Source organism: Morus notabilis, unplaced genomic scaffold (assembly GCF_000414095.1).
Source record: "Morus notabilis unplaced genomic scaffold, ASM41409v2 Scaffold498, whole genome shotgun sequence".
Taxonomy (NCBI): Eukaryota; Viridiplantae; Streptophyta; class Magnoliopsida; order Rosales; family Moraceae; genus Morus; species Morus notabilis.
Window position 1 is genome coordinate 189219 of NW_010358720.1, and position 24198 is coordinate 213416.

At 37.6% G+C, this 24198-nt stretch overlaps 3 protein-coding genes across 4 annotated transcripts; 1 reads left to right on the forward strand and 2 right to left on the reverse strand.

Moving 5' to 3' along the window:
- Positions 1–210: 210 nt before the first annotated feature.
- LOC21397042 (ABC transporter B family member 11) lies at positions 211–6350 on the forward strand. 2 transcript variants are annotated; one of them, XM_010093122.2, is made up of 13 exons: positions 211–361; positions 874–1295; positions 1411–1465; positions 1571–1746; positions 1870–2091; positions 2245–2483; positions 2637–3162; positions 3260–3533; positions 3658–4538; positions 4619–4885; positions 4993–5256; positions 5378–5671; positions 5825–6350. In XM_010093122.2, the coding sequence occupies exons 2-13, from the start codon at positions 933–935 to the stop codon at positions 6179–6181; spliced, it is 3918 nt and encodes a 1305-aa protein (XP_010091424.1). In that variant the 5' UTR covers positions 211–361; positions 874–932; the 3' UTR covers positions 6182–6350. The 2 variants fall into 2 exon arrangements, with proteins under 2 accessions (XP_010091424.1, XP_024018185.1); XM_024162417.1 differs by lacking the exon at positions 211–361 and adding an exon at positions 425–673.
- Positions 6351–8127: 1777 nt separating this feature from the next.
- On the reverse strand, positions 8128–10576 carry LOC21397043 (protein FAM192A). Its single transcript, XM_010093123.2, has 7 exons — positions 10446–10576; positions 10243–10317; positions 10101–10158; positions 9892–9947; positions 9415–9477; positions 8860–8928; positions 8128–8502 (listed from the first exon to the last, which is right to left on the reverse strand). Exons 1-7 carry the CDS (start codon positions 10503–10505, stop codon positions 8269–8271), a joined length of 615 nt encoding a protein of 204 aa, XP_010091425.1. The 5' UTR covers positions 10506–10576; the 3' UTR covers positions 8128–8268.
- A 2706-nt stretch (positions 10577–13282) lies between these two features.
- Positions 13283–15284, reverse strand: LOC21397044 (L-cysteine desulfhydrase). Its single transcript, XM_024162386.1, has 2 exons — positions 14120–15284; positions 13283–14026 (listed from the first exon to the last, which is right to left on the reverse strand). Exons 1-2 carry the CDS (start codon positions 15208–15210, stop codon positions 13771–13773), a joined length of 1347 nt encoding a protein of 448 aa, XP_024018154.1. The 5' UTR covers positions 15211–15284; the 3' UTR covers positions 13283–13770.
- Between the last annotated feature and the right edge of the window lie 8914 nt (positions 15285–24198).

A 24198-nucleotide genomic window follows, 5' to 3' on the forward strand; every position in this document is an offset into this window, starting at 1 on the left:
AAATTGGTATTGAATTTTCTAAAAAACTTGTTTAGTTTTCAGTAATATTTGAAGTTAATAGGTAGAAAAATTCAGGTGCCACAAGTGCTAAAAACGTTGCAAGTTACAACAAAACAAAAGATGCTTGGGCTTTAAGCAATGACGTACCGCATCTAATCCAAATTATATAAATAATGTACAAAAAAGGACCCGAGAACAGAGCATCTAGTCTGGAAAAAGAAAAGGCTCAATAAGTGAAGCAACCAAACACATCCCTTTTGATCTTTCTAGGGAAGGAAATTTTCGACAACAAATATCACTTGTTCTTTCTTTTTGCTCCTTTTGGCATCTGGGTTTCTCGTACTATTACTCCATAATAAATGTATTGTTCTTTTTCGTCTTTATGCTTTTGGCTTATGTTGTTCAATATCAATTGTTTCTGTGATTTGGATTTGATTTGCAGAGTTTCTGATTAAGTTTCTTTTACCTTTTGTCCTCTCTGTCCGGCCTGGATCTTCATCGAAATTTGTTTTCTTTCTTTTTCTGTCGTGGATATATTCCTCCACTGCTTGTATGTGTCTTCTCTGAAACATAAAGAACAACTTTTACATTTTTTTCCCCCCTTTCTCTATGGCTGCATTGAGTGTCATACATACTTGGAGAGCAAACATGGGTGTTGGAGTTAAATCAATTGGTTGAAATTTTAAGATTTTTATTTTCTTTTGTACTTGGTCAGCTTTTGCTTTTGCTTTGTTGTTGTTTATTTTCTTCTTTATTTGGAATTACTCGTTTACTTTTCTGCTTAATTTGACATTTTATTGATGTCGGATCGGAGAATAGTCCAGTGGTTAAACCATTTTGGCTGACTAACTCCGCTTATATATGCTTCTGCAGGCGGATATAGAGAGAAGTAGCTTGATAGGTTTGGATCAAATTTGTTAGACGGTTGAGCCATGGCAGTAGAGAATGGGACGAGGGGCGGCGGCAGCGGCGGTGATGACATAAATGTGCAGGAAGAAGGCACGTCCAAAGTCAACGTAGAAGAAGCGCAGAATACCCCTGAGAGAAATGGAGATGAACAAGAAGCCTCGGAGTCGGAGGCAGAGAAGAAGAAAACAGCTGATCAGAAAGTTCCATATCTTAAGCTCTTCTCCTTCGCGGATAGAACCGATGTTTGGTTGATGATCTTCGGCATCATTGGCGCTGTTGGAAATGGATTGACTATGCCCTATATGACTATCCTTCTTGGTGAACTGATTAATGCCTTTGGAAGCAACCAAGACAACAACAAAGAGACAGTTGATAAGGTTGCCAAGGTAAGAAAACCAATCTTTAGGCCTTGTTTGGTACTATGAAATTGAAAACTCATATTGATTTTTTGATGGTAGTAAAAAACTTATCCCCTCTAAACTAATCTTGTGTTGAATATAGGTGGCTCTGAAATTTGTGTACTTGGCAGTGGCGGCTCTTGTCGTAGCGTTTCTCCGTAAGTAGTTAGTTGTCAATGGATTCTGTTTTTGTTTGTGTCTCATGAGTCGTGTGTGTATTTATGAAATTTGTGTTTCTGTTTGTTTTTGTCAAAAATTGTCAGAGGTGGCTTGCTGGATGGTTACAGGGGAGAGACAAGCTTCAAGACTCAGGGGTTTATATTTGAAAACAATATTAAGACAAGATGTTGCTTTCTTTGACAAGGAAACCAATACAGGAGAGGTCGTTGGCAGGATGTCCGGCGACACCGTTCTCATACAAGACGCCATGGGAGAGAAGGTGAAAGAAAAAACATGCTTTGCTGCCTCACCACTATTCACTATTCACTTACCAAAAAAAAAAAAAAAGATTAAGATTTCAGGAGCTAACTATTAATTAATTGCAATCAATTTTTTATTTCAGGTTGGGAAATTTATACAGTTGATAGTCACATTTATTGGAGGATTTTCAGTAGCGTTTTACAAAGGGTGGCTTCTCACCCTCGTTATGATGTCCTCTATCCCTCTCATGGTTATTGCCGGCGCGTCCATGGCTGTATTCATGACTAAGATGGCGTCCCGCAGCCAAAATGCTTATGCAAAAGCATCAACTGTTGTTGAGCAGACCATTGGCTCCATCAGAACAGTATGTCACCTTCCCTTTCCTAAAGATAATACGATATCTTGTTTGTTTGTTTAAGATAATTACTCTCTCTATTTTCACTCGAAGCCAAATGCAGACATATATTATCATGACAATCAACCATGAAATGATAACTTTGTTGTCTATCTTATCTAGGTTGCATCATTCACCGGGGAGAAACAAGCAATATCAAATTACACCAAATTTCTTGTTAGCGCTTACAAATCTGGTGTTTTTGAAGGCACAGCTGCTGGACTCGGTCTTGGCATGATTATGTTGCTCGTCTTTTGCAGTTATGCATTGGCTATATGGTTTGGTTCTAAGATGATTAGAGAAAAAGGATATACTGGGGGTGATGTTATCAACGTTATTGTTGCTGTCTTGACCGGATCTATGTAAGAAGAAGAAGATGAAGTAGAAACTCCAATTTAATTTTATTTCCCTTTTTTTTTAATTAATAAATAATAGTAATAAGATACAATTTATTTATTGACTTTTTTTTTTTTTATATGTGCAAACAAACAATGTTTGCCTTGGGGATGAGTCAGGTCGCTGGGGCAGACATCTCCTTGCCTGAGTGCATTTGCTTCTGGTCAAGCTGCAGCATTTAAGATGTTTGAGACTATCCATAGGAAGCCAGAGATTGATGCTTATGACGATAGTGGAAAGATATTGGAAGATATTCGCGGAGATATTGAGTTAAGAGAGGTCAATTTTAGTTATCCAACAAGACCGGAGGAGCAAATATTCAGCGGATTCTCGCTTTCTATCCCCAGTGGCACCACTGCAGCTTTGGTCGGAGAGAGTGGAAGTGGCAAGTCCACGGTCATTAGTCTCATCGAGCGATTCTACGATCCACAAGCCGGTGAAGTTTTGATAGATGGCATCAACTTGAAGGAGTTACAGCTTAGATGGATTCGAGGGAAAATCGGTCTTGTCAGCCAGGAACCTGTGTTGTTTGCTTCCTCTATTAAGGAAAACATTGCGTACGGAAAGGAAGGCGCAACTCTTGAAGAGATTAGAGCAGCGGCCGAACTCGCAAATGCTGCTAAGTTCATTGATAAATTACCTCAGGTTCTAACTTCTTATCAAAATTTTATTGCACTTGAGTTTCGTTTCACATCTTTAAGATTTTAGTAAGCTTACACGAGAAATTTCAAACGTTTCTCAGGGACTTGATACCATGGTAGGCGAACACGGGACTCAGCTCTCTGGAGGTCAAAAACAGAGAGTTGCCATAGCCAGAGCAATTCTGAAAGACCCGCGGATTTTGCTTCTTGATGAAGCAACGAGTGCACTGGACGCAGAATCCGAAAGGATAGTGCAAGAAGCATTAGACAGAATTATGGTCAACAGAACTACTGTCATTGTTGCTCACCGTTTGAGCACTGTGAGGAATGCTGATATGATTGCCGTCATCCATAGAGGAAAGATGGTTGAAAAGGGTATAGCTTTTCTTTTTCCTAGTCCTGCATAATGCATTCCATGACCACTAGATTAGATACTTTGCACTTTGCTGCCTTAATTTGTTGTGTCACGTCACTTATGAACATATTGTGAACTGATCAGGCTCACACTCGGAACTAGTCAAGGACCCCAACGGCGCTTACTCACAGCTTATACGCTTGCAAGAAGTTAACAAGGAGACTAAACAAGTCATCGGCGATCAAAACAAAGCGGAGATTACTTCTACGGAATCCCTTAGACAATCAAGCCAAAGAGGGTCATTCATGCGATCTATCAGTCGAGGATCATCTGTAGGAAATAGCAGCCGCCACTCATTTTCTGTCTCTTTTGGTCTACCTACCGGCATCCATGATACTGCATTGCCCGATCCAGAAGCAACCCCTGCAAAAGCAGCGGAAGATCTTCCAAAGATCTCACTCCTCCGCCTCGCAGCTCTTAACAAGCCTGAGATACTTGTGCTTCTGATGGGAGCTGTGGCTGCAATTGTTAATGGGGTTATAATGCCAATTTTCGGTCTGCTTCTTTCCACTGTCATAAAGGTATTGTATGAGCCGGCTGATGAGCAGGAGGATGATGCAAACTTTTGGTCCCTTATGTTTGTAGTTCTTGGAATTGTCGGATTTCTGGCAATCCCAGCAAGAGGCTACTTCTTTGCCGTTGCTGGGAACAAGTTAATTCAACGCATAAGAGTGATGTGTTTTGAGAAAGTGGTGAACATGGAAGTGGGATGGTTTGATGAGTCGGATCATTCGAGCGGTGTGATTGGTTCAAGGCTCTCTGCTGATGCAGCATCTGTGCGCGCTCTAGTTGGAGATGCACTTGGGCTGCTGGTTGAGAACAGTGCATCAGCATTGGCGGGTCTTATTATTGCCTTTCAAGCATGTTGGCAGTTGGCTTTTATCGTTCTCATCTTGCTTCCTCTTATTGGAGTCAATGGATATGTTCAGATTAAGTTCATGAAAGGGTTCAGCGCAGATGCAAAGGTATGCGTGCTCGCTTTTAAACTAATGAGTTAGGTGGGAAAAAAAAAACTGTTTATCACTAATGTTGTTATGTTTTGCAGGCGATGTACGAGGAGGCGAGTCAAGTAGCAAATGATGCAGTGGGGAGCATAAGAACAGTGTCTTCTTTCTGCGCGGAAGAGAAAGTGATGGAGTTGTACAAAAATAAATGCGAAGGCCCCAAGAAAACAGGGATAAGGCAAGGCTTGATCAGTGGAATTGGATTTGGAGTATCTTTCTTCTTGCTATATACCGTCTATGCAACGAGTTTCTACGCCGGATCTAAACTCATGGAGGCTGGCAAGGCTACATTTTCAGACGTTTTCAGGGTAACCAAACAAGAATTCTACTCTTTTCTTTATCCGCTAGGCTAGGCTAGCTTTTATTATTCAATGTCAAGATAGACACTAATGATGAGCTGAATGTCGGTTTGTAGGTTTTCTTTGCTTTGACCTTGGCAGCTTTGGGCGTTTCTCAGTCAAGCTCATTTGCTCCTGATTCTGGCAAAGCCAGGTATGCTGCGGCTTCCATATTCTCCCTAATTGATCGGAAGTCAAAGATTGATCCAAGCGATGAGTCCGGAGAGACGATAGATGACGTCAGGGGAGAAATTCAGTTACGACATGTGAGCTTTACGTATCCATTAAGGCCGGATGTCCAAGTTTTCAAAGATCTCAGCTTAACTATTCATTCTGGCAAGGTATTGGGTTCTAGTAAAAATCCTTCCACGAGTCTTTTCGTGCTTATCTTTTTTTCAACTTTTCTCTTCAACCAAATAAGCTCTTGGACACTTTTTTTTGTTTTTTTTGGGTGCTTTTCAGACGGTTGCTCTTGTTGGAGAAAGCGGCAGTGGAAAATCGACGGTGGTAGCACTGCTACAGAGATTTTATGACCCAGACGGAGGGCACATAACACTAGACGGAGTAGAGATTCAGAGATTGAAACTCAAGTGGTTGAGGCAGCAAATGGGGCTGGTGAGCCAAGAGCCAGTTTTGTTCAACGACGCTATTCGCGCCAACATTGCATACGGCAAGGAAGGCAATGCCACGGAGGCTGAGATTTTGGAGGCCTCTGAGTTGGCCAATGCCCACAAGTTCATTAGTAGTCTACAACAGGTAATTGGTTTTGGATTTCACACATTAACGATTGTCCATCACTAGTCTACAACTTTAGCCTTGTACTTTTCTTTCAAGTTGTCGATCCCTTTTTTTTCAACACTTTTAGGCGGATTTATTAATGTTGTCGTTTTGAACGTGGCACGTGCACAGGGGTATGACACGGCGGTGGGAGAACGAGGAGTGCAATTGTCGGGAGGGCAGAAACAGAGGGTGGCAATTGCAAGGGCAATCGTGAAAAGCCCGAAGATACTGTTGTTGGATGAGGCGACGAGTGCGCTTGATGCTGAGTCGGAGCGAGTGGTTCAAGATGCACTCGATAGAGTGATGGTTAACCGTACCACCGTGGTAGTGGCTCATCGGCTATCCACCATCAAGAATGCCGATGTTATTGCGGTCGTCAAGAACGGTTTGATCGTTGAAAAAGGCAGGCATGAAACTTTGATTAACATCAAGGACGGCGTTTATGCCTCTCTTGTTCAACTTCACACCAGTGCATCCACTGTTTAATTAGTCTGTCGTTTTCGTTTTTTATCTCATGCCAGAACTTGTTAATTTTGAATTTGTTTTTTTGTTGTATCAAAAATTATGTAGTAAAATACGCGTACTTATTCTTGTATCATTTGTAAATCTATATCTTCAACAACGGAATAATCAATAAACGGCATTATTGGTGTCCCATTAAAATGCTCATGCAATCACCAGGTCTTTTTCTAAATCTTACTTTTAATGACGCTTCAGGTTTGACTTTAGAGTGCAAGAAGATAATTATTGAGGTTATATAATATAATATGATTAAAAAATGAAAGAGAAGACGTCACCAATGACGATTGACCCTTCCTTTTTAGAAGTCGGATGTGGATCCATTGCAACTGCAAGTGTGAAAGTGAATTAGTCAAAGTAATAATATTGAAAACAATGAAAAGAAGATCTCCTACTCCCATGACCACCCATCAAATGAACGAATGAATGAATGTAAAAAGGCAACGCCTTAGATTAGTAGATCAATTCCCAAAAGCCCGCACCCCGCAAAAGAAGAGAAAAACAAAAAAGAAAAAAAAAGGGCAAGACAGACCTACTTTAGTATAATAGTATAATTCGACATGGATTAAGACCCCTGGGCCTCTTATCTTTAGTTTCTAGTTTACAGCCAAAAGTCAGAACACTGTGCATTCCGCCGATGGTGAAGTCTCAAATAAAAGTCGCTCTTACTGTTTTTTATACCATGAATTGTAATTATAGATCTCTCTCTCTCTCTCTGACTTATGGAGGAACTATTATGGCTCCTCCCACTCCCCCGTTTTTTCTTATCTATTGCTACTCTCACTCCCTATCAGCGTCTCGCGGAAAGTGACATTGTTTTGAGAAAAATTCAATGAATGATAAATCCGGATAGAATTGTCTCAAGTCCGACAACCAAATTAGTCCAAAAAATGTCAACTTTTTTTTATATGTACGTGTGTCATCATTTGTATATATGTGTAACACTCAATTTTAGTGTAACGATTTAATAAAAACAACCGAAACATTGAGTTTTACACATATATAAAAAAAAATTACAAGTACAAATAAACGATGTTACATTTGCTTGACTAGTCCACTTATATATTTGATTTAGTGTAGATGTAGCGAGAGACTAGCCTGCAACCACTTATTCTATTGTCATTATCATAATATTAGAATAATGGAGTATCAATAAGATAATGTTTTGCTTGAAGTATAAACAAGGTATTGATGCCTATCTTAATGAATTATCTATTTATTTTGTACTTTTTCTCCCGAAACTGTTGCTACTAGGCGGGGCTGAATTCTTTGTTTATCATCAACCAAATAAAAATAGAGTAGAATTTTATTCGTCTTTTCGTTGTGAACGTATAGAAAAAAAAAATTATCTCAATCGAAATTAAAACGAAAAAGTTAAAACATTTTTAAGAATAGAAAAAATATTGTTCATTAACTTGAATTTTAATTTAGAAACTTGAGTTGAAAGGAAATTAAACTCAGATTTTAATCCCAAACTCAAGTTAAAACTCAAGTTTAAACTCAAGTTTAAACTTAAATTTTATAAAAGAACATAAACTTAAATAAAATTGTAACTTAAGTTCAAATTTTTTTTGAATTTTGATGCAAATGAACAAGCACTTGTGTGGTCTCTCAAGTCCTATCAAGAACAGATGGCTAACTAAGCTTGCAAGGACGCAGTTATTCTCCTTGTCACAAGCCATGTCCTAAAATAAGCTCATTCAGTATGAACTATGAAGGCTAACATTTTACTTTTTACTTAACATGTTCTCTCAATGCATATTTCTATCTTGACATGAATACTTGTAGGTCTCGTTCATTTCACCGATTCGAATTTAGAATTCAAGTTTTACTACAGTAAAAAACTTTCAAAAACAGTCACATCTAACTTTTTCACTATAATAAAAAGCTCTCACATAAAATCACATATCAACTTGAATCAACGAACTAAACGGGCCCATAAACTTTCCCGCTTTTCCCTGTCTATTTAGAAAGCCTGATATCAATAAAAAAAAGAAACATAGTCATTCAAAAAACCGATAATGTTTCCTTAAAGATACCAATTACAAAACTATCTAATCATCTTCATCACTTCCATCACTATAAGAAACCAGACCAGTCTTAACAACATCACTAGATCTACCGGTATGAGAAGTTTCTTCTGTATTGATATCGACAGTTTTCTTTGTTTTTGAGGAATCTTCAACACCTCCCTGATCCAACCTGGCTTTTTTTGCTTGTGGCTTGACTTTTATGATCATACCTATGGGACGAGCAGGAAGATTCTTCTTTCCAGCTGCCTTCTGTTCCTGCAGGCAGAAACAGATTGCATTTAGCTGCCACCACCTACAAATGACGAACACCAGAAACAAGACGAGAACAGAACTCTCCCTCTTTCTCCCTCACGCACAGGTTGCATTTAAAGACCAAAGCTCCCACCTATCACAAAGAGCCTAACAAGAAGAGACTGGCATTCTTTTCACACATTCCATTAGGAAAGACTACCTGAATAGGCGTTAAGGTCACTACAACTATAAATCCCTCAACTAAAAGCCTGTTTCATTCATGAACTATTACCAACCTTTGATGTTTCTGCAGGGTTGTAAATGCAAAATCACCTAGAGAAAATTCAAACGGAACATAAACAAAACAAATAAGAAACCAACCTGGACTACGGGAACAGGAGGCGTTTCCTTAAGCTCGTGTACAATCATAGACTGTACTGCTACTGCTGCCTGAACCGGAAAGCAAAACATTAATGACTTGACATGATATAAGGTGAAATGATTCACACACCACATTGATTCCTTTAAGGGGGGACTGCCAAAGGATACTGTGTTTGGAAGATAAGATGCTTGGCAATAACTATGTAAAAAAAAAGGGCAACATAATGATCAGCACATTTAGGCTGCACTCCGCAGAAGTTTATTACATCCCTAAAGCATACATAATAAGCATAAACATGGATGCAAACAACATATTTTTAAGCATTGTTCACCGTCAAGTGAATCCAACATCCCTAACCTCCTCAAAGATTCTAAATGCCAGTCATTACAGTCAACATTGTGCATTTAGAGCATAAGCTAGCACCAATATGCAGAAATCATAGCCTTTATTATATTGTATTTAGATGACTAGGAATTGTGATACATATACATATACATATATATATATGTATATACATAAAGAAGAAGATAATATCATCATAAGTAGGAATATACTTGGAAACTCCGAAGCTGTTGGGCTTCCTCATCGGCCACTTGTTGCTCATATTCCCTCCTTGACTGAAACACAACACATGAAGGCATAGCAGAAGTAAGAACGAAATCAAACAAAAGAATCAGTAATGCATATTAGAAGGAGAATGTAAAGTGTCATACAGTTACAATCACCTCAACCTTTCTCACGTTGTCTGCATTGCATATCAAAAACCACCTTAGTGATTACTGTACCTATATAGGTTCTTTCTGTGGAAGATTGACATTTTTACCGATGTAACTTACATCGGTTTTAGTTTTTACAGACAACGAGGGCAGGGCATTATCTAAACAACACTTCCATAAACACAAAGAGATACTCATTGTTGCCGAGTAATAGCAGAAATTTGGGCTAATAATCTATCATACCAACTCTAATTGATTCTCCTTAGTAATATTAATAACAATCTGAAAATACAATAATCTTAGTTGTTCTCTTACAAGTTCTAATTTGTCAAGAAACTCAGTCTCGTCGTCATCCAAAGCTTTAGGAGGCCCTGCGGAAAAAAAAAAAAAAAAAAAAAGAGTGATGAATATTTTACCCAAACTGACATTCTTATGCTACTTTCCAACAAAAGTCTGAAACTTGATTATCCTAAATCAACAGAAAAAAAAAAAGGAAAGGAAAGGAAAAAAGAAAAAGAACTGACTGTGCTTGAAGCGTTCGTTGAATTCAGCGTCCTTCTTGTCTTTATTTTCCTTTAAAATCTGCAGTATTTATTTACATTAAGTTTTTATGAGATTAAGAAGATAGGAATGGATAGTAATAATAGAGAGAATACAATAGAAGACCTCGTAAAGGGGTCTATCCCTTTGGGCAGTGCCATCTTCGACGCGTTCGCCTCTCCTTCTCTTTGCTTCATCTAACTGTTTCCAAACACCAAAAAAATTGTAATTCTAGGGTTTTCATCTTCAAGAATAAGATAGAAAGAAAGAAACATACGAATGAATAATTGAATTAGAGAATTAAAGGATAAATTAAAGATGAGATTCACCTGCTCCTCCGACACGAAATTCATAAGCCTGACGGGGGGCCGCGTCGATTCTTCAGCCATCTTTCTTTCGATTTGGAAAATTGGAAATTAGAAATTAGAAATTCGCAGTCCTCAACGTCGTTAGCTGCCCAATCTTCTGCTCTCTGCTCTGCACTTTTAGTTGTACTCCTTATTATGTTCCTAGCCTTTTTCACATTTCGCTGTCGTTTTCTTTGTTTTCTTCGTCGTTTATCTCGTTGATGTCGTTTGTATTCCACGGTCGTGTTCCATGTTATTTTCGTTTTTTAGTTGATTTCCCTTAAATACTTCAGTCAGTTCAGAGTTCAGAGTTCAGACTACACTGTGTTGTTTTAATAGTTTTGTCGTTTTCAAAATTTTGCTGAATTGTCGTTTTCTGAGATTTACTATCTTTTACACTTCAATGTCGTTTTTATGTTTGTACCCTTTACAGTAATGTCGTATAACGTTCTCAAGTTAATGTCGTTTGTATTCTTTTGGTCGTTTTCAGGTTGTTGTACTTGAAAAATATTTTCTCCGTCGTTTTTTTATTTTTTGTCGTTTTGTAATTCATTGTCGTTTTAATGTTTGTCCCCTTTTCAGGTATTGTCGCTTATTTGTTGAAGAATCCCAGAATGGCAGAACATGGAGATAAAAAATTGACATGGTGAGATTTTCAATCACCGGAGTTAAAGTTACGAGAGTCGCACCGAATTGAAAATGGCCGAAGATGAACGGAGAGAGCCGATGGTATAGTAGAAAAAAAAAAAAAAAAAAAAAAAAAAAATTTTTCCAGTGTGATGGATCATAGAATTAATTGAATGTATTAACTCGTTAGCTCTATTAACTTGATTAAATTGGGTGGCTTCTAGTGATTGGTGGGAGACAATTTAGAACGTGAAATCTTTGACAGTGGATTTCATTGAAGAGACTCCCTTGACTATTACTTACTTACACTTGTGTTGTTCCTCTGCTTCAATACTGTAGTGACTCCTCAGATTAAGAATCTTCGGTTGCTTGCTTGTGTTACTTGTTGCTGGGTGATTTGGGATTTCAGGAAGAAAGCTCGTCATGAGGAGTACAAACCTTTCTTTCATTCTGCTAATGGTTCTCATTTTTAGCTCTTTGAAGGCTTCTAGTTATTTTAATTTGGGGGTTTCTTTTAACTCTTATGAGGATCAGATTGTTCTTCGAAGGTTGCAGGTCAAACTAAATATGTCTAAGTGCCCTAAAGTTCGTCCAGTTTATTGGATTTTGCGTAGTCCTGGATGGCTAAAGGTTAATACAGATGGATTTGCGACAGGTGCTCTTGTTGTGGCTGCTTGTGGGGGAATTTTCACGAATTTTCGAGGTTTTGTGTGTGGTTGTTTTAATATTTTTCTTGGAGAGTGTTTTGCATTTGAAGTGGAGCTTTGGGCTATCATCAATGCAATTTTTCTTGATGAGAATGGTTGACATAAGTTTTGACTTGAAAGTGATTCTTCTATGGCGATTTTGCTTCTTGCATCCGGTTCTTTGGATGTGCCTTGAAAAATGTGGAATGAGTGGAATCGGACATGATTTTTAGGTTTTCGCATGTATATAAGGAAGTTAATTATTGTACTGACAAGTTGGTCAATCTTAAAATAATGAATAAAAATAGGATGCGGGGGATTTCTCTCTTGATTTTTTGGTGTATGGGGATGTTTTGGGATTTCTGAAATCACACTTAGGTAGCTTAAAGACAACCGGGCTAAGGGGAGGAAAGCAGTTAAAGCGGAATTCAAGATGTAAATAATTAACCATTCCAATTTCCAGTCAAAGGGAAAAAAAAAAAAAAAAAAAAAAGGTGTGTACATTTTATGGAGTCAGTTTTGAGTCTTTTCGAGTGGATGAAACGATCAATCAAACTCAGGTATTTGGACGAAGAAGGAAAGAAAATTAAAAACCTAGCACATATTACCGAACGTCCAATTGGTTAAGGCTTCAAATAAAATGCTTAGGATGTAAGCATAAACAATTGTCAACTAGATAAATTCATGCATAAAAGACTCTAAACAAGTCGTATACCATTGGGGGGGGGGGGGGGGGGCCGAAAAATAAAAAGTTTTCGGGGGGGAGTCCCTGAATAATGAAAGATTTATCTCCATTACACATTTTTCACCAACAAAAGCGGGAAACAAACTTGAAACTCCCGCGAGTCGCAATAGACGACTGACCTTCCTTGTTTCGATATTGTCATTATTTATTTATTTATTTTGCTGAAGGATTCGTTATATATTCACATTCAGCCTTTTTTGTTTCTATAATGGCGATAAAGTGAAGGAAGTAGTGGATATAAAACAATGTAAAGTGGACCTGAACATGGGGCTTGTTTGTTTGATAAGCCAACCAACAAAACACCACATGGCTATAATATACAAATATAATATAGTTCTGCACACTCAGTTGCTGTAGTACGAAGTTCAAATACTAACAACAAAAGTGAACTGAGTTTACATGCTGACAAACTTGTAAACAATATTAAATTCTGCATCACGCAGATAGCTTAAAAAGGCAGACATTTGACCATTTATTCGATTACAGGATACATAGAAGCACATGACTTGTTAATAATAACCAAGGACATTGTTTAGTTCACGGATTCAAACCAGATGTTCTAAATCAAACTTCAAGTTTTTGTGAGAAAATACTCGAACCATTTGAACTGGGACCCTTTACCAAACATGCTAGTGTGTGTGTGTGTGTGTGTGTGTGTGTGTATTTTTTTGACAGGACCAAACATGCTAGTACTTGATCGTCATGAAACTGGCAAAACCTCAACACAAGAGCCATGACTAGTAGTGCATGAGACAAATATGTAAGTCAGAGGATCCAGGGCCATCCAACTTGAATTGTAAGGCTGCTGATACCAACATTATGCAACATTGTCTTAAAATTACATGACAAGCTGGCTTCTTTTGCATCCCAAAAGAGGATTTAGCCATTGCTTGCAGTTGGTGGGAGTGAGACCATGTTATGCATATCACCGCAGTGGGTTAATAAAATGAAAACTTCTTTCAACCAACAAATCTAATCCACACCACCCAAGCTATTTTTAAAGAGGATGTACTTATAGCGAGTTTCTTCCAAAAAATTTTCCTACGTATCTTTAAAACAAAATCAATCATATCCCTTTAAAAAGAAAGCTTCACCTTTTCCAACATTTTGTTTGAATGTATTCCTAACTTTCCTACCTAAAGCCAAGCCGAGTCTAGCCTCTCAAATCAAATTACATGGTCAAATTGAGAGCTGGGTGGCAAATTAAAGTTGCGTCAATCCGCAAATTCGTTTAAGAAGCAATTCCTAATCATACCTTTGCTCCTTCGGTCGAAAGCATTTTGCAAAATTTTCCATCTTTTACGAGCTGATTAATGGCGTCCCGGAACTTGTGGTAGTCATCAACTGTGTTGTAGATTTGGTGAGAAATCCTGGCGTAAGCGGTTATCACTCCACCGTCCTCATCCCTGGCTGCTCTGCTTTCACCATCATCATCTCTTGCGGTTGCAGGGTCATAATATATGGGAACTTCTACACCAAAACACTCCCGCAAATGCGTCCTCAACCTAGAAGCAAGCATAGAAAAGAATATCAGGACTGCTTTAAAGTTTAGATATAATAGAGTAAATTTCATGAAGAATCTTGTATGTCGTCCTTGCCTGGAAGCATGGTCGTCGGTGGTAATGCATAATCTAGAAGGCAAGCCGACCATGATCATACTGGCGCACATGTGAGGCGGCGAGCCGAGAATGGTGCCCCAAGAGTTGGCCAACATCTTCCCCATTTCAACCACATTGTCGTGGTTCCGCTTCATAATCCCTTCGATTCCACCTTCGAAGCGGTTCACGAACTCCATAACCGCCGGAACCACGAGCTGCGCGCTGTAGTCCCTGCTCGTCCCTGTCCAGAGGAAGAGAGAGCTTTCAATCGGCATAGGGACGTTGTTGTTCGATTCCCGGCAATACAATACCGCGACGGAGGGAGGGCAGAAGAACCATTTGTGTAAATTACTGACGTAGAAATCCGCTCCGATCTCCTTGACGTCGATGGGGACCGTGCCTAGGGCATGAGCCGCGTCGACGAAGACCTGCTCCACGCCTTCCTCTCTGCAAATCTCGACCAATTCGCGGACGGGGATGAGGACGGAGGGCATGGAGGTGATGTGGTCGATGATCGCTAACCTAATTTTGCCGCCATTGAGGGATTTGGCTCTCTCCAATCCCTTTCTGAACTCGGCGATGATTTGGCGGTGGGAGCGGACGGGGAAGGGCAAATGAATCTCGACGACGGAGCCGCCGGCGCGGGCGACGTAGGCGTGGAGAGACTTCTTGACGGCCTGGAAGGCGCAGTCGAGGACGACGACGACGAAGGAGGCGGAGGCGGCGTCGTTTCGAGGGAGGCGGGAGATGTGTTGGAGGACGAGGGCGGCGGCGGTGGTGGCGTTGTCGATGAGGGAGATTTGGTCGACGTGGTCGGCGTTGATGAGGCGGGCGAGGATGGTGCGGGAGCGGAGGAGGGCGGAGGGGAGGACGTGGAGGTGGAAGGCGTCGGGGTGGCGGAGGAAGCGGAGTTGGAAGGAGTGGTGGGCGGCGAGGACGGAGGATGGGCAGCAGCCGAAGCTGCCGTTGTTGAGTCGGGCGATGGAGGGTTGGTGGTGGGAGAACTCTTGTTGGATTTCGGGCCATGAGATGATCCTGTTCTTGTTGTTGGTGTTGGTGGGGCTGCGCGTCCGCTCTTCGTCCATCTCCATGAAAACTATGGCTATGGCTATGGCTATGGCGGCTGCTGCTGCAAGTTAGCAACTGAAACGAGTATGATGTGTCGTTACGTTATATGGTCCAACACCCGTAACTTTCCTTTTCTTTTAATTAATAAAGCACCGTTTATTCTCTCAATTTAAATTTAAATTTAAATTTTATTATAATAAAAAATTTTAAAAAATAATTATATTTAATTCTTTTATTTTAATAAAAAAATTTCATATAAAATTACATCTTAATTTAAATTAAAATTTTAATAAATTAATTAAATAAGTGGACTTGATGCACCTTTTATGTTTTTCTTTAGGAAATAAATTCAATTAAAATATAACTAAAAGCATTATACGTTAACAAATAGAAAATAAATAAATGAAATAGAAAATCGTCTTTTTAACAAAGTTTTTTTTTTTTTTTTTTTGGCTTTTTCATGGAAATTGCTGCGTTTTGTTTGTTCCTCTTAATTGTTCTTTATCTGACAGGAAAGTTCAATTATTTTTCCATCCTATAATATGTAAACTCATGACTAAGGTCTCGTTTATTTCATCACCGATTTAAGTTTATAATTTAAGTTTTATTATAGTAAAAAATTTTTAGAAATAGTTATATTTAATTTTTTTATTACAGTAAAAAGTTCTCACATAAAATTACATCTCAACTCAAATTAAAAACTCGAATCAGCGAACTAAACGGATCCTAAAATTAAAAAAAATATTAAAGAGAGGGGGATTTTTTTTGATAACTTCTCGTATTTCCTTGTTTTACTTGTTTTTAATGAATTTTTATACTATTGTTGTTTGTAAGGATATTTTCATTTTACAAGTTTATTCATTTACCAAGTGCACATCTTTATACATTTCTTTTTTTAATATCGTGTTGTACTTGAGTTCAGGTTATTGTCATTAGTTAGAGATGCAAGAACGGCCGGCATGGCCCGTTCTCCTTAGGCTCATGCATCGTGGGCCGGGACGACTCGAGCTCATAAATTTTGTGGACTCAGATCGGGTCAGTCCGTATAATAATTATCTTGTTCCAGTTCACACTACGTGCTAATTTTACGTGAGTCATGTCATGGGCCTTGAATGAGCTAGCTCATTTTGGCATGTCATAGGTTTAGATGGATCAGCCTATTTAAACATGTAATTTTTAATTTTTTAATTTTTAATTTTTTAATTTTTAAACAAGTTAACAAATATAAAAGTTTGAATAGTCAATGAAAATATGAAAAGACATATTTTATTTACGATTGTCTCATTAAATAACAACTTTATAAGGAAAACCCAGTGGGACAAAACCATAGTAAGGAAAAAAGAGTACAATCAGGATAATTATACATAAGATGTTTACAAAATTACTAAAAAAAGAAAAAAAATAAAGATATCATGGGCATAGATGGGCCGGGCTGGACTGTCCCATTACAGGCCGGGCTGGGCTATCCCATCATGGAGCTAGACGGGCCGGGCCAGCCCTGTGACGACCCTACTGAGTTGGCCGTCACTATAACTATCTTTAACATATAATTTCTAAAACTCCCTAAATTTGAGAGACAAATTTTTTTTTCTTTTGCTTACTGTAAAATGTTGTAGAATTTTGTTCTATAACTTAAATAAAATGCTATACGAATGTTGTAGCATCCTAAGAGCATTATGAAATAAAATGTTATGCGAATGCTGTAGCATTCTGGGCATAAGTTTCTTTCTCTTAAAAAAAACTATTTCATTCATTTTTTATATAGAATGCTACATCATTCTTTTTAAATTACTATAATGACATAAATTATGGTTTCTACTTTTGAACATAGCAAAGGGTTTATGCTTCAAAACCAATTCCTTTTCTAAAGCATAAATTTACATATAGGTATATTTTGCTTCTCAAAATCTTGCTAGTTTACACAGCTTAACAATTTTACTACAAGCTTCCAAAATATAAGTTCATAGACATCTTTAACAAAATCTTTTTTTTAAAACTCTAAACTATTGCGGAAATAACTGCGTGCGGTATCCATTCCCCGACCTTCACTCCGCTCGTCCGCTACCTCGCCATCAGTTTATCAAGCATTATGTGCAGATTGCTTACTTACAGTATAAATACTTTGAAATGAGCTTTCGCTTAGCGTGTAGGAACTATTACTCGCAAAATAACTGAAAGTTCACATGACTATATATGCATGAACTGATTATGCTGACTTATGATGTTTTATCATAGTTTTACTGTCTAAACTTCTCTTACTTACTGATGGGCCCGAGTGCTCGTACCACTTGCGCGCAATCATCGGGACGTGAGGGTTTGCAAGGTCCCCAACGACACCGTGATTATAACTGAACTGAATGCCTCCCTTTTAGAGGACATTATTATTTATTTTTTTCTTCTCCCTTGCGGAGCCTGAGTTACCTCCCTCTCAGAGGTTGGTACGGCACTCAACTGAGTTTATTCTTATAGGTTCTTCTTGACTTATTAAGGTGTATGCAATATGACATAGCATAACATACTATAACATGGAATGTACTCAAACACGTATAATTCATGTGCATTGCTTAAATGTATGCAGTATGACATAGTATAGCATACATAACATTAAATGTACTCAAACATATATAATTCATATGTACTGTTCATTTTAAAATCTATTTATATTATAGGCGAAATTCCTACTTACCTATTTTTAGGAAGTGAAATCCTCTATTTGTCAAAGAGTATGTTCTATTCTTTTCTTGTATCTGAGAATAAACACCCACTAAGAGTGTGAGATTAACTATCACTTGCTATTCTATTTTAGCAAGCTTGTAAAAAAAAAAAAAAGTCTAACTTCTCTATTTATGGCTTTCTTTCTCTTTTCTACCTTAAAGGATTACGAAACCTTGTTAATTTAAAGACTAGGTTTATCAAATCCCCATAACCTTATTTTTTATTAAACAAGGTTCAAACTCAAAATATCTTCTTGAGATTATACTTCAAGTTCTTAATGAACTCTTCTGTTTAACACCAAAACTGTTTTAACAGTTATATAGTGTTTTTTTCTAAGAAAATGGTTTAAAACTTCTATTTAGAACTATAACCAAGTTTAGCCTCAAATTCCAGAACTAAAACTAGGTTTAACTTCAAACTCTCAAACTAAATTTCGGCAGAGTTTCGCCTTATTTTTCTACATTTCCTGAGCTAACTTTAGCTCGATTTATCCATTGTTTTCACATTCAAACACCAACCATATCCTTCCTCTTTCAAATACACTATAAATCATAATCATGGTTTTAGGGTTTTCTCAACGTTTCTAATAAAATTCTCTATATTAAAAATTGCTAGAAACCAAGGTTCAATAACCAAAAATCTAACCTTAGATCAATAGATTCCAAGCTCTTGAACTATTTCAAGCAAATCCCTATTTCTAGAAAGTTTTTTCCCATACTTCCTTACACATCCACGACAGCAAAGGAAAAGGGAAAACAAGAAAAAAAACCTTGAAAACTCACCTTAAGAAATGAAGGTCAAGCTCCGGTGACGCGATGCCTCGGTTACTCCGTCGATTTTAGTCTAAAACCCTCTTTTCTCACGTTGGAAAATTTTTTTCCCTCTCTCTATTCTTCTTGGCTACTCTCTGGTTTCTTTCCATGTGAAGAATGACCAATATATGCATTAGTCTCACTCTTGAACCGACTCCTAAAAAGCAAGGATCAATTTTTGCAAAATTTGCCTTTTCAAACACCTTTTTGTAAAAAAAATCACAAATATCTATTGCTTCCACAAAGAGTTGGCTGGCTGCCCTTCTTTGTTTTGTCCACATGTCAAAATCTCATGCATCCAATCTTTTGTTACTTTAAATCTTAACCATTAATTATTTAATAATTATCCTATTTTGGTTCAGCTTAATTTTCTGTCCAGTGCACGTTTTATCCGCGTTTTCGAACAGTTGGCCAACTTAGTCAACTTTGATCATTCTTAACTAACTTTTCGAGGGCGACGTTTTGGTCAACTCTTGGTCAAAATTTTTTGACTCGGTCCACCTAAAACAGTCGAAACCTTAACTTACGCGATTCGGCCTTCCGGACCCCCTTTTCGTTCCGATTATTTCTAAAACCCTAGAATTGATGTTTTTCAATTCTTTTTCACTTCTTAACCTTAAGATTCATGTGTTGGCCCACTTGTGGGTTTAACACAACATTCTGCACATCTTTGCTTATTACAATCTGAAAGTCAGTAACGGTATCTTACCTAACTTAAATTTCGAATTGCTTACTTAATGTCATCTTGCTTACATAAGCAAGGTTTAGTGAACACTTAGTAATCACCCTTTAATGATCTATTCTTATAGCTATTCTTATTACTTCATACTGACTTTTGAGAATTTACTTAGTTGATAGGAAATTTCAGTTCCTGACTTTGTCAACTTCTGAACTCATATTGCATATGAATTTCTTTACTGATACACTACCCATTTAATTTCCTTTCATCTATTTGGAAATTAAGGGTTTTTCTCCTTAAATGTCAGAGCGTTTCTCTATACGCTGCTAACATTATACTGCACTAAGAGATTCCTGTAATTAAGATTCTCAAACTGTATATGCACGGAGAATTCTTTCGCCTTAATTGTGGTAAGAATTTATGAACTGATTTTACTTATTCTTAAATTATGAACTAATCATAAAACTCGCTACAAAAGTTAGGAATATTGATATTAATTTCGTAAATCCTTCAGTCACAAAATATGACAGTATATTACTGAGAAAAGTTCTTGATTTAAATAAATAAATTTACATTATTTAAGTTTATGATTTTCTCGGTCATTACAAGTCCGGCCTAGCTCATAATTTTTCATGGGCTGATATATGTTGACCCAGCCCGCCAATATATATGGGCTAGACCGTGTCTTGAGTAGTGATGGGCCGTGTCGGCCCGACCCATCATTGTGTCAGGGTGGGGCTGGGGCGGGCCCCGGGCATGGGCCGTGTCGGCCCGACCCATCATTGTGTCAGGATGGGCCTGGGCCGGTCCACGGGCCCCGGCCCATTGTTGCATCTCTATAATTAGTTCTTATACATTTACATTTTCACTGTCCTTTTATTTTATTAACTTTTTCCATAATTATCATTTTCAGCTGTACGTCATTTTTCAAGTTGACGTAGGGTGGGTTTGGTATTGATTCTAGGAGTCTAAAAGTACTTATTCACACATCTAAAATCTAAAATGTTGTTTGGTAAAACAGATTATTGAATAATTTTCTTCCAGTCTGAAGCTAAAAGCAGAATCAGCCTTAAGGCTGATTCTGATTTGAGCTTATGCGGGAATCTGTTTTGAGGTTTTAATGAAATTTTTTATTTCCAATTTTACCCTCAATGAAAGCTAAAATTTACCACCTTAGAAACACATTTTCATTTTCATCTCCTCGACTCCTCGACTCTCCTCCTCTCTGGTATCTCTCTCGTCCTCTGCAAAAAAAAATTTGAGCGTTCTATCCTCTCTCCTCTTCTCCGTTTGAGATTTTGGTCTCTCTCTCCGTTCGCCGGTCTCTCTCTGTTGGCCTGTCGGAGCTCGTTTGGTTTCTCCTATGCGTGATTGTCTATTTGCAGGTCTCCCATCTCCTCCTCCGACTGCCCGTCTCTCGTCATCAGATCAAGAGGTAAGCCTCTCTTACCGTGCAAAATTATTTTTAGCTTGAAAATTTGGATTTCATTTTGATTTTTATTCCGCATGTATTTTGGGTTTTAGGGTTTTGATTTTTTGCATCAAAGAAAAACGATTGAGCATTGTTAAAAGTCGGTTTGCCAGTATCGCATCTCTTCCTCTGATTGCCCATCACCAGATCAAGAGGTAAGCCTCTGTAAGATCTCGATTTTTAGTGTGACTTTAGATTAGGTTCTGATTTTTTGTGCGGAAATGGGTTTAGGGTTATGATTTTCTATAAATTTTGTACATTGTTGAAAGTTCCTCAACACCTAACCAAGAAATTGAAATGGGCCACTAACGGAATCAGCAACAACGGGAAAAAAAATTAAGTTTATGCTTGTTTTAGCACAAGTACTTGTACATTGTTGAAAGTTCCTCTGTAAGTGCTCCGGAATTGATTGTTTTAGCACTCATATGTTAAGTTAAAGTATTTTGTATAAAGCTTGGCTGATGCATATACTTGAATTGAGTAGAAGTCTGGAATATCGTTTATGCTTTCGGTGTAATGTACATTTCGTACTAATTGTTCTCATTTGTTGTTGTTTGCTCTTGTCATTCGTTTTCCATATGTGACATTGCCCTCCTTTGATGTATTGTATTCATTATTCATGTCATTTTTCAAGATTTTCAGTTATTGATGTTTATCCATTTTGCCATTCCCTTAATTTACTCTTTCCTTTCCCGTTTCAATATGCTACTTTTTTTCTAAGTACATAATATGCTGCAATTATTAATCCATGATGAAAAAGAAAATACTAGGAGAGAATGACCAAAATTTAACGTTTCTTGTTGTGTTTTTCTGGGTTGGATTCTTTCCCGTTCTTTTGATTTTCTTCCTCTTTCCAAGAAGAATCTCAAGTCGTGTTTCTAGGCCCAAAGTTGTGTTTCTGGATGCATTCCATGAATAAGAATTAAGAGAAAGTGATCATTAGGCACAATTGTTGTAAATCAAATTAGCATTCTATTCTTGATTAGTAATTTTTAGGTGAAGTATCTAGGAGTAGAAGCTATGATTAGCTTGGTTATTGAGTGAGTGTTCGAATTGGAAATAAGGTTAGTATTACCCTTATTATTGTTTTTGTAAATAAAAGCATGAAGCCTCACATTTTGTTTCAGACTTTCAGTTATCAATTCTCAAATGGAGGGTAGTATACCACAAGGTAAAGCAATATGGGACCCCAAGACTGTGGATCTGTTTTGTGATTTGTGTATTATAGAGGTGGAAGCTGGACGCCGTCCTGGAACTCATTTGGATAAAGTTGGATGGGAAAATTTAACTCACAAATTTAATGAAGCAACCAAACGAGTATATAAAAGACAACAATTGAAGAATAAATGGGATGCTTTGAAGAATGATTGGAAGCTTTGGAAGGAACTTATTAGTAAAGAAACTGGTCTAGGTTGGAACATTAAGAAGAATACTATTGATGCATCTGAGGAATGGTGACATAATAAATTGTAGGTATACAGAATTATGGAGTTTGTCGTTGTTTATTCTAGTATTGGACTAGGTAGGTTTAATTTATTCAAATGCTCTTGCAGATTCATCCCAACGCGGCGAGGTTTCGCACTCGGGGAATTGAACCACTGTTAGAAGAAAAGTTAAATAGGATGTTCATGAATACTGTGGCCACTGGAGTGTATTCTTGGACACCATCTTCTGGACAGGTGCCATGTGAGTTTGATAAAGGTGGAAATGATAAATCTAGTCTACCTGAACAACTTGAGAGTAGTGGTGAGTCAGGTGAACCAATCCGAAGTGAATTGGCACAAGACCGTACGAATAAGAGGCCAATTGAGACAGATGAGAGACAAATGAAAGTCAAGAAAGGAAAAGGAAATGTGAAGGTTGGAGGGGCTGCTAAATTGTCTCAACAAATTGATCGCCTTGTCGATATAGTTGAGAGTAGAAGTACTGGATCATCGATTTCGCAATCTGACACTGGAAACTGTAGCATGGCAAAAGTTGTTGAAGTTCTAGATTCATTACCAGGATTACAAACTGGAAGCGAGTTGTATTTCTTTTCGGTTCACTTGTTGTTAGACAAGTGTAAGAGAGACACATTTATGGCTTTTAAGGAACCTAAGGTGAAGCTCAATTGGCTTAAGTTTGAACATGGGCTAGGATCCTCCACTTAGATTTCCATTCCTCATTTTCTTTTAGTGTGGTTTTCTTGTTGTATTGATGGTTGAGACATTGTTATTCTCTTTCAGTTTGGTCTTTTTCTTGTATTCATGTTGGAGACATTGTTATTTTTTTTCAGTGTGGTTTTCTTCCTTTATGTTTAAGACATTGTTGGACAATGACATTTCGTAGTCTTGCTTCATGAGTTGCTTCCTCTTTATTTGTTCACGTTGCATGAGTTGCTACAAGGTTAATAAAATATGTCCTTCATTGTTATTTGTTCACGTTGCATGAGTAGCAAGCAATTTGAATGACAGGTTTATTGTTGTTGCTAAAGATGGCTAACAATGGTGATGAGTTTACAAATTGCACCAATTTGAATGACAGGTTTATTGTTGTTGCTAAAGATGACTGACAATGGTGATGAGTTTGATCTATAATTTATATGTACCATTGCTCGACTCATTGAATATTATTACTGTTGGGAATGGTGTCCTAGAAGCATGAGATGTAATAGGATATTTATTATTTATTTAATAAAAGAGTTTATTCATTATTTTATGTGCATATATTTATGAATATTTTATGAATATCAATAAAAATTCCATGATTATTTATGTAATCTTAAAACATTGTATATAAGTGTTATATATGAGAGGATAATGTTTAAGGATAATAATCAAAAAGCAATGTTCATAATGAATTTAATTAGAGTTTGGAATCTTTAATTAAAACATTATTAATACATGTCATTCCCATTTAGAATGGAACGGTGTTATCCGCACTGTTAATATGGTGAGATATTGAATGAGTGTATTTTGCATAATGAGATTATGTGGAATAAGGACACAGACACAATATGAATTTCTAATAATTCCGTTAAGTATAGAAATTCTAATTGAGTCTATCGACAGTCATATATAGGATGATCTTAATCCTGAGTTCTTAACAGACTCCTATTTATGGATTTGTGTCTTTTGATTTGCTCGGTACGGATTCTGAGATCCTGAATCCTATTCCTTGTATTTTGGAGACATGATGAAGTAGGTAGCCGGGAATGTTATTACACGAGATGGAATCCATTCCTTCTTAAGAAAGAAGTAGATAAATAATTCTCTTGAGGGTTGATTCGGTACTTGGACCAGTAGGAGCTCCGATTCATGAATGTGTTTTATGAATCACTGTCCATTAGAGAATC

What these genes read in the sequence shown, in the direction of transcription:
- LOC21397042 (XM_010093122.2), top strand. Translation starts at nt 933, where the DNA reads ATGGCAGTAGAGAATGGGACGAGGGGCGGCGGCAGCGGCGGTGATGAC. An exon ending in CAGTTGATAAGGTTGCCAAG is followed by an intron (nt 1,296 to 1,410) that starts GTAAGAAAACCA and finishes TGTTGAATATAG; the next exon opens with GTGGCTCTGAAATTTGTGTA. An exon ending in TCTTGTCGTAGCGTTTCTCC is followed by an intron (nt 1,466 to 1,570) that starts GTAAGTAGTTAG and finishes AAAAATTGTCAG; the next exon opens with AGGTGGCTTGCTGGATGGTT.
- LOC21397043 (XM_010093123.2), bottom strand. Translation starts at nt 10,505, where the DNA reads ATGGCTGAAGAATCGACGCGGCCCCCCGTCAGGCTTATGAATTTCGTG. An exon ending in GGGATAGACCCCTTTACGAG is followed by an intron (nt 10,159 to 10,242) that starts GTCTTCTATTGT and finishes TAAATACTGCAG; the next exon opens with ATTTTAAAGGAAAATAAAGA. An exon ending in AACAGCTTCGGAGTTTCCAA is followed by an intron (nt 8,929 to 9,414) that starts GTATATTCCTAC and finishes TTTCCGGTTCAG; the next exon opens with GCAGCAGTAGCAGTACAGTC.
- LOC21397044 (XM_024162386.1), bottom strand. Translation starts at nt 15,210, where the DNA reads ATGGAGATGGACGAAGAGCGGACGCGCAGCCCCACCAACACCAACAAC. An exon ending in ACCGACGACCATGCTTCCAG is followed by an intron (nt 14,027 to 14,119) that starts GCAAGGACGACA and finishes GCTTGCTTCTAG; the next exon opens with GTTGAGGACGCATTTGCGGG.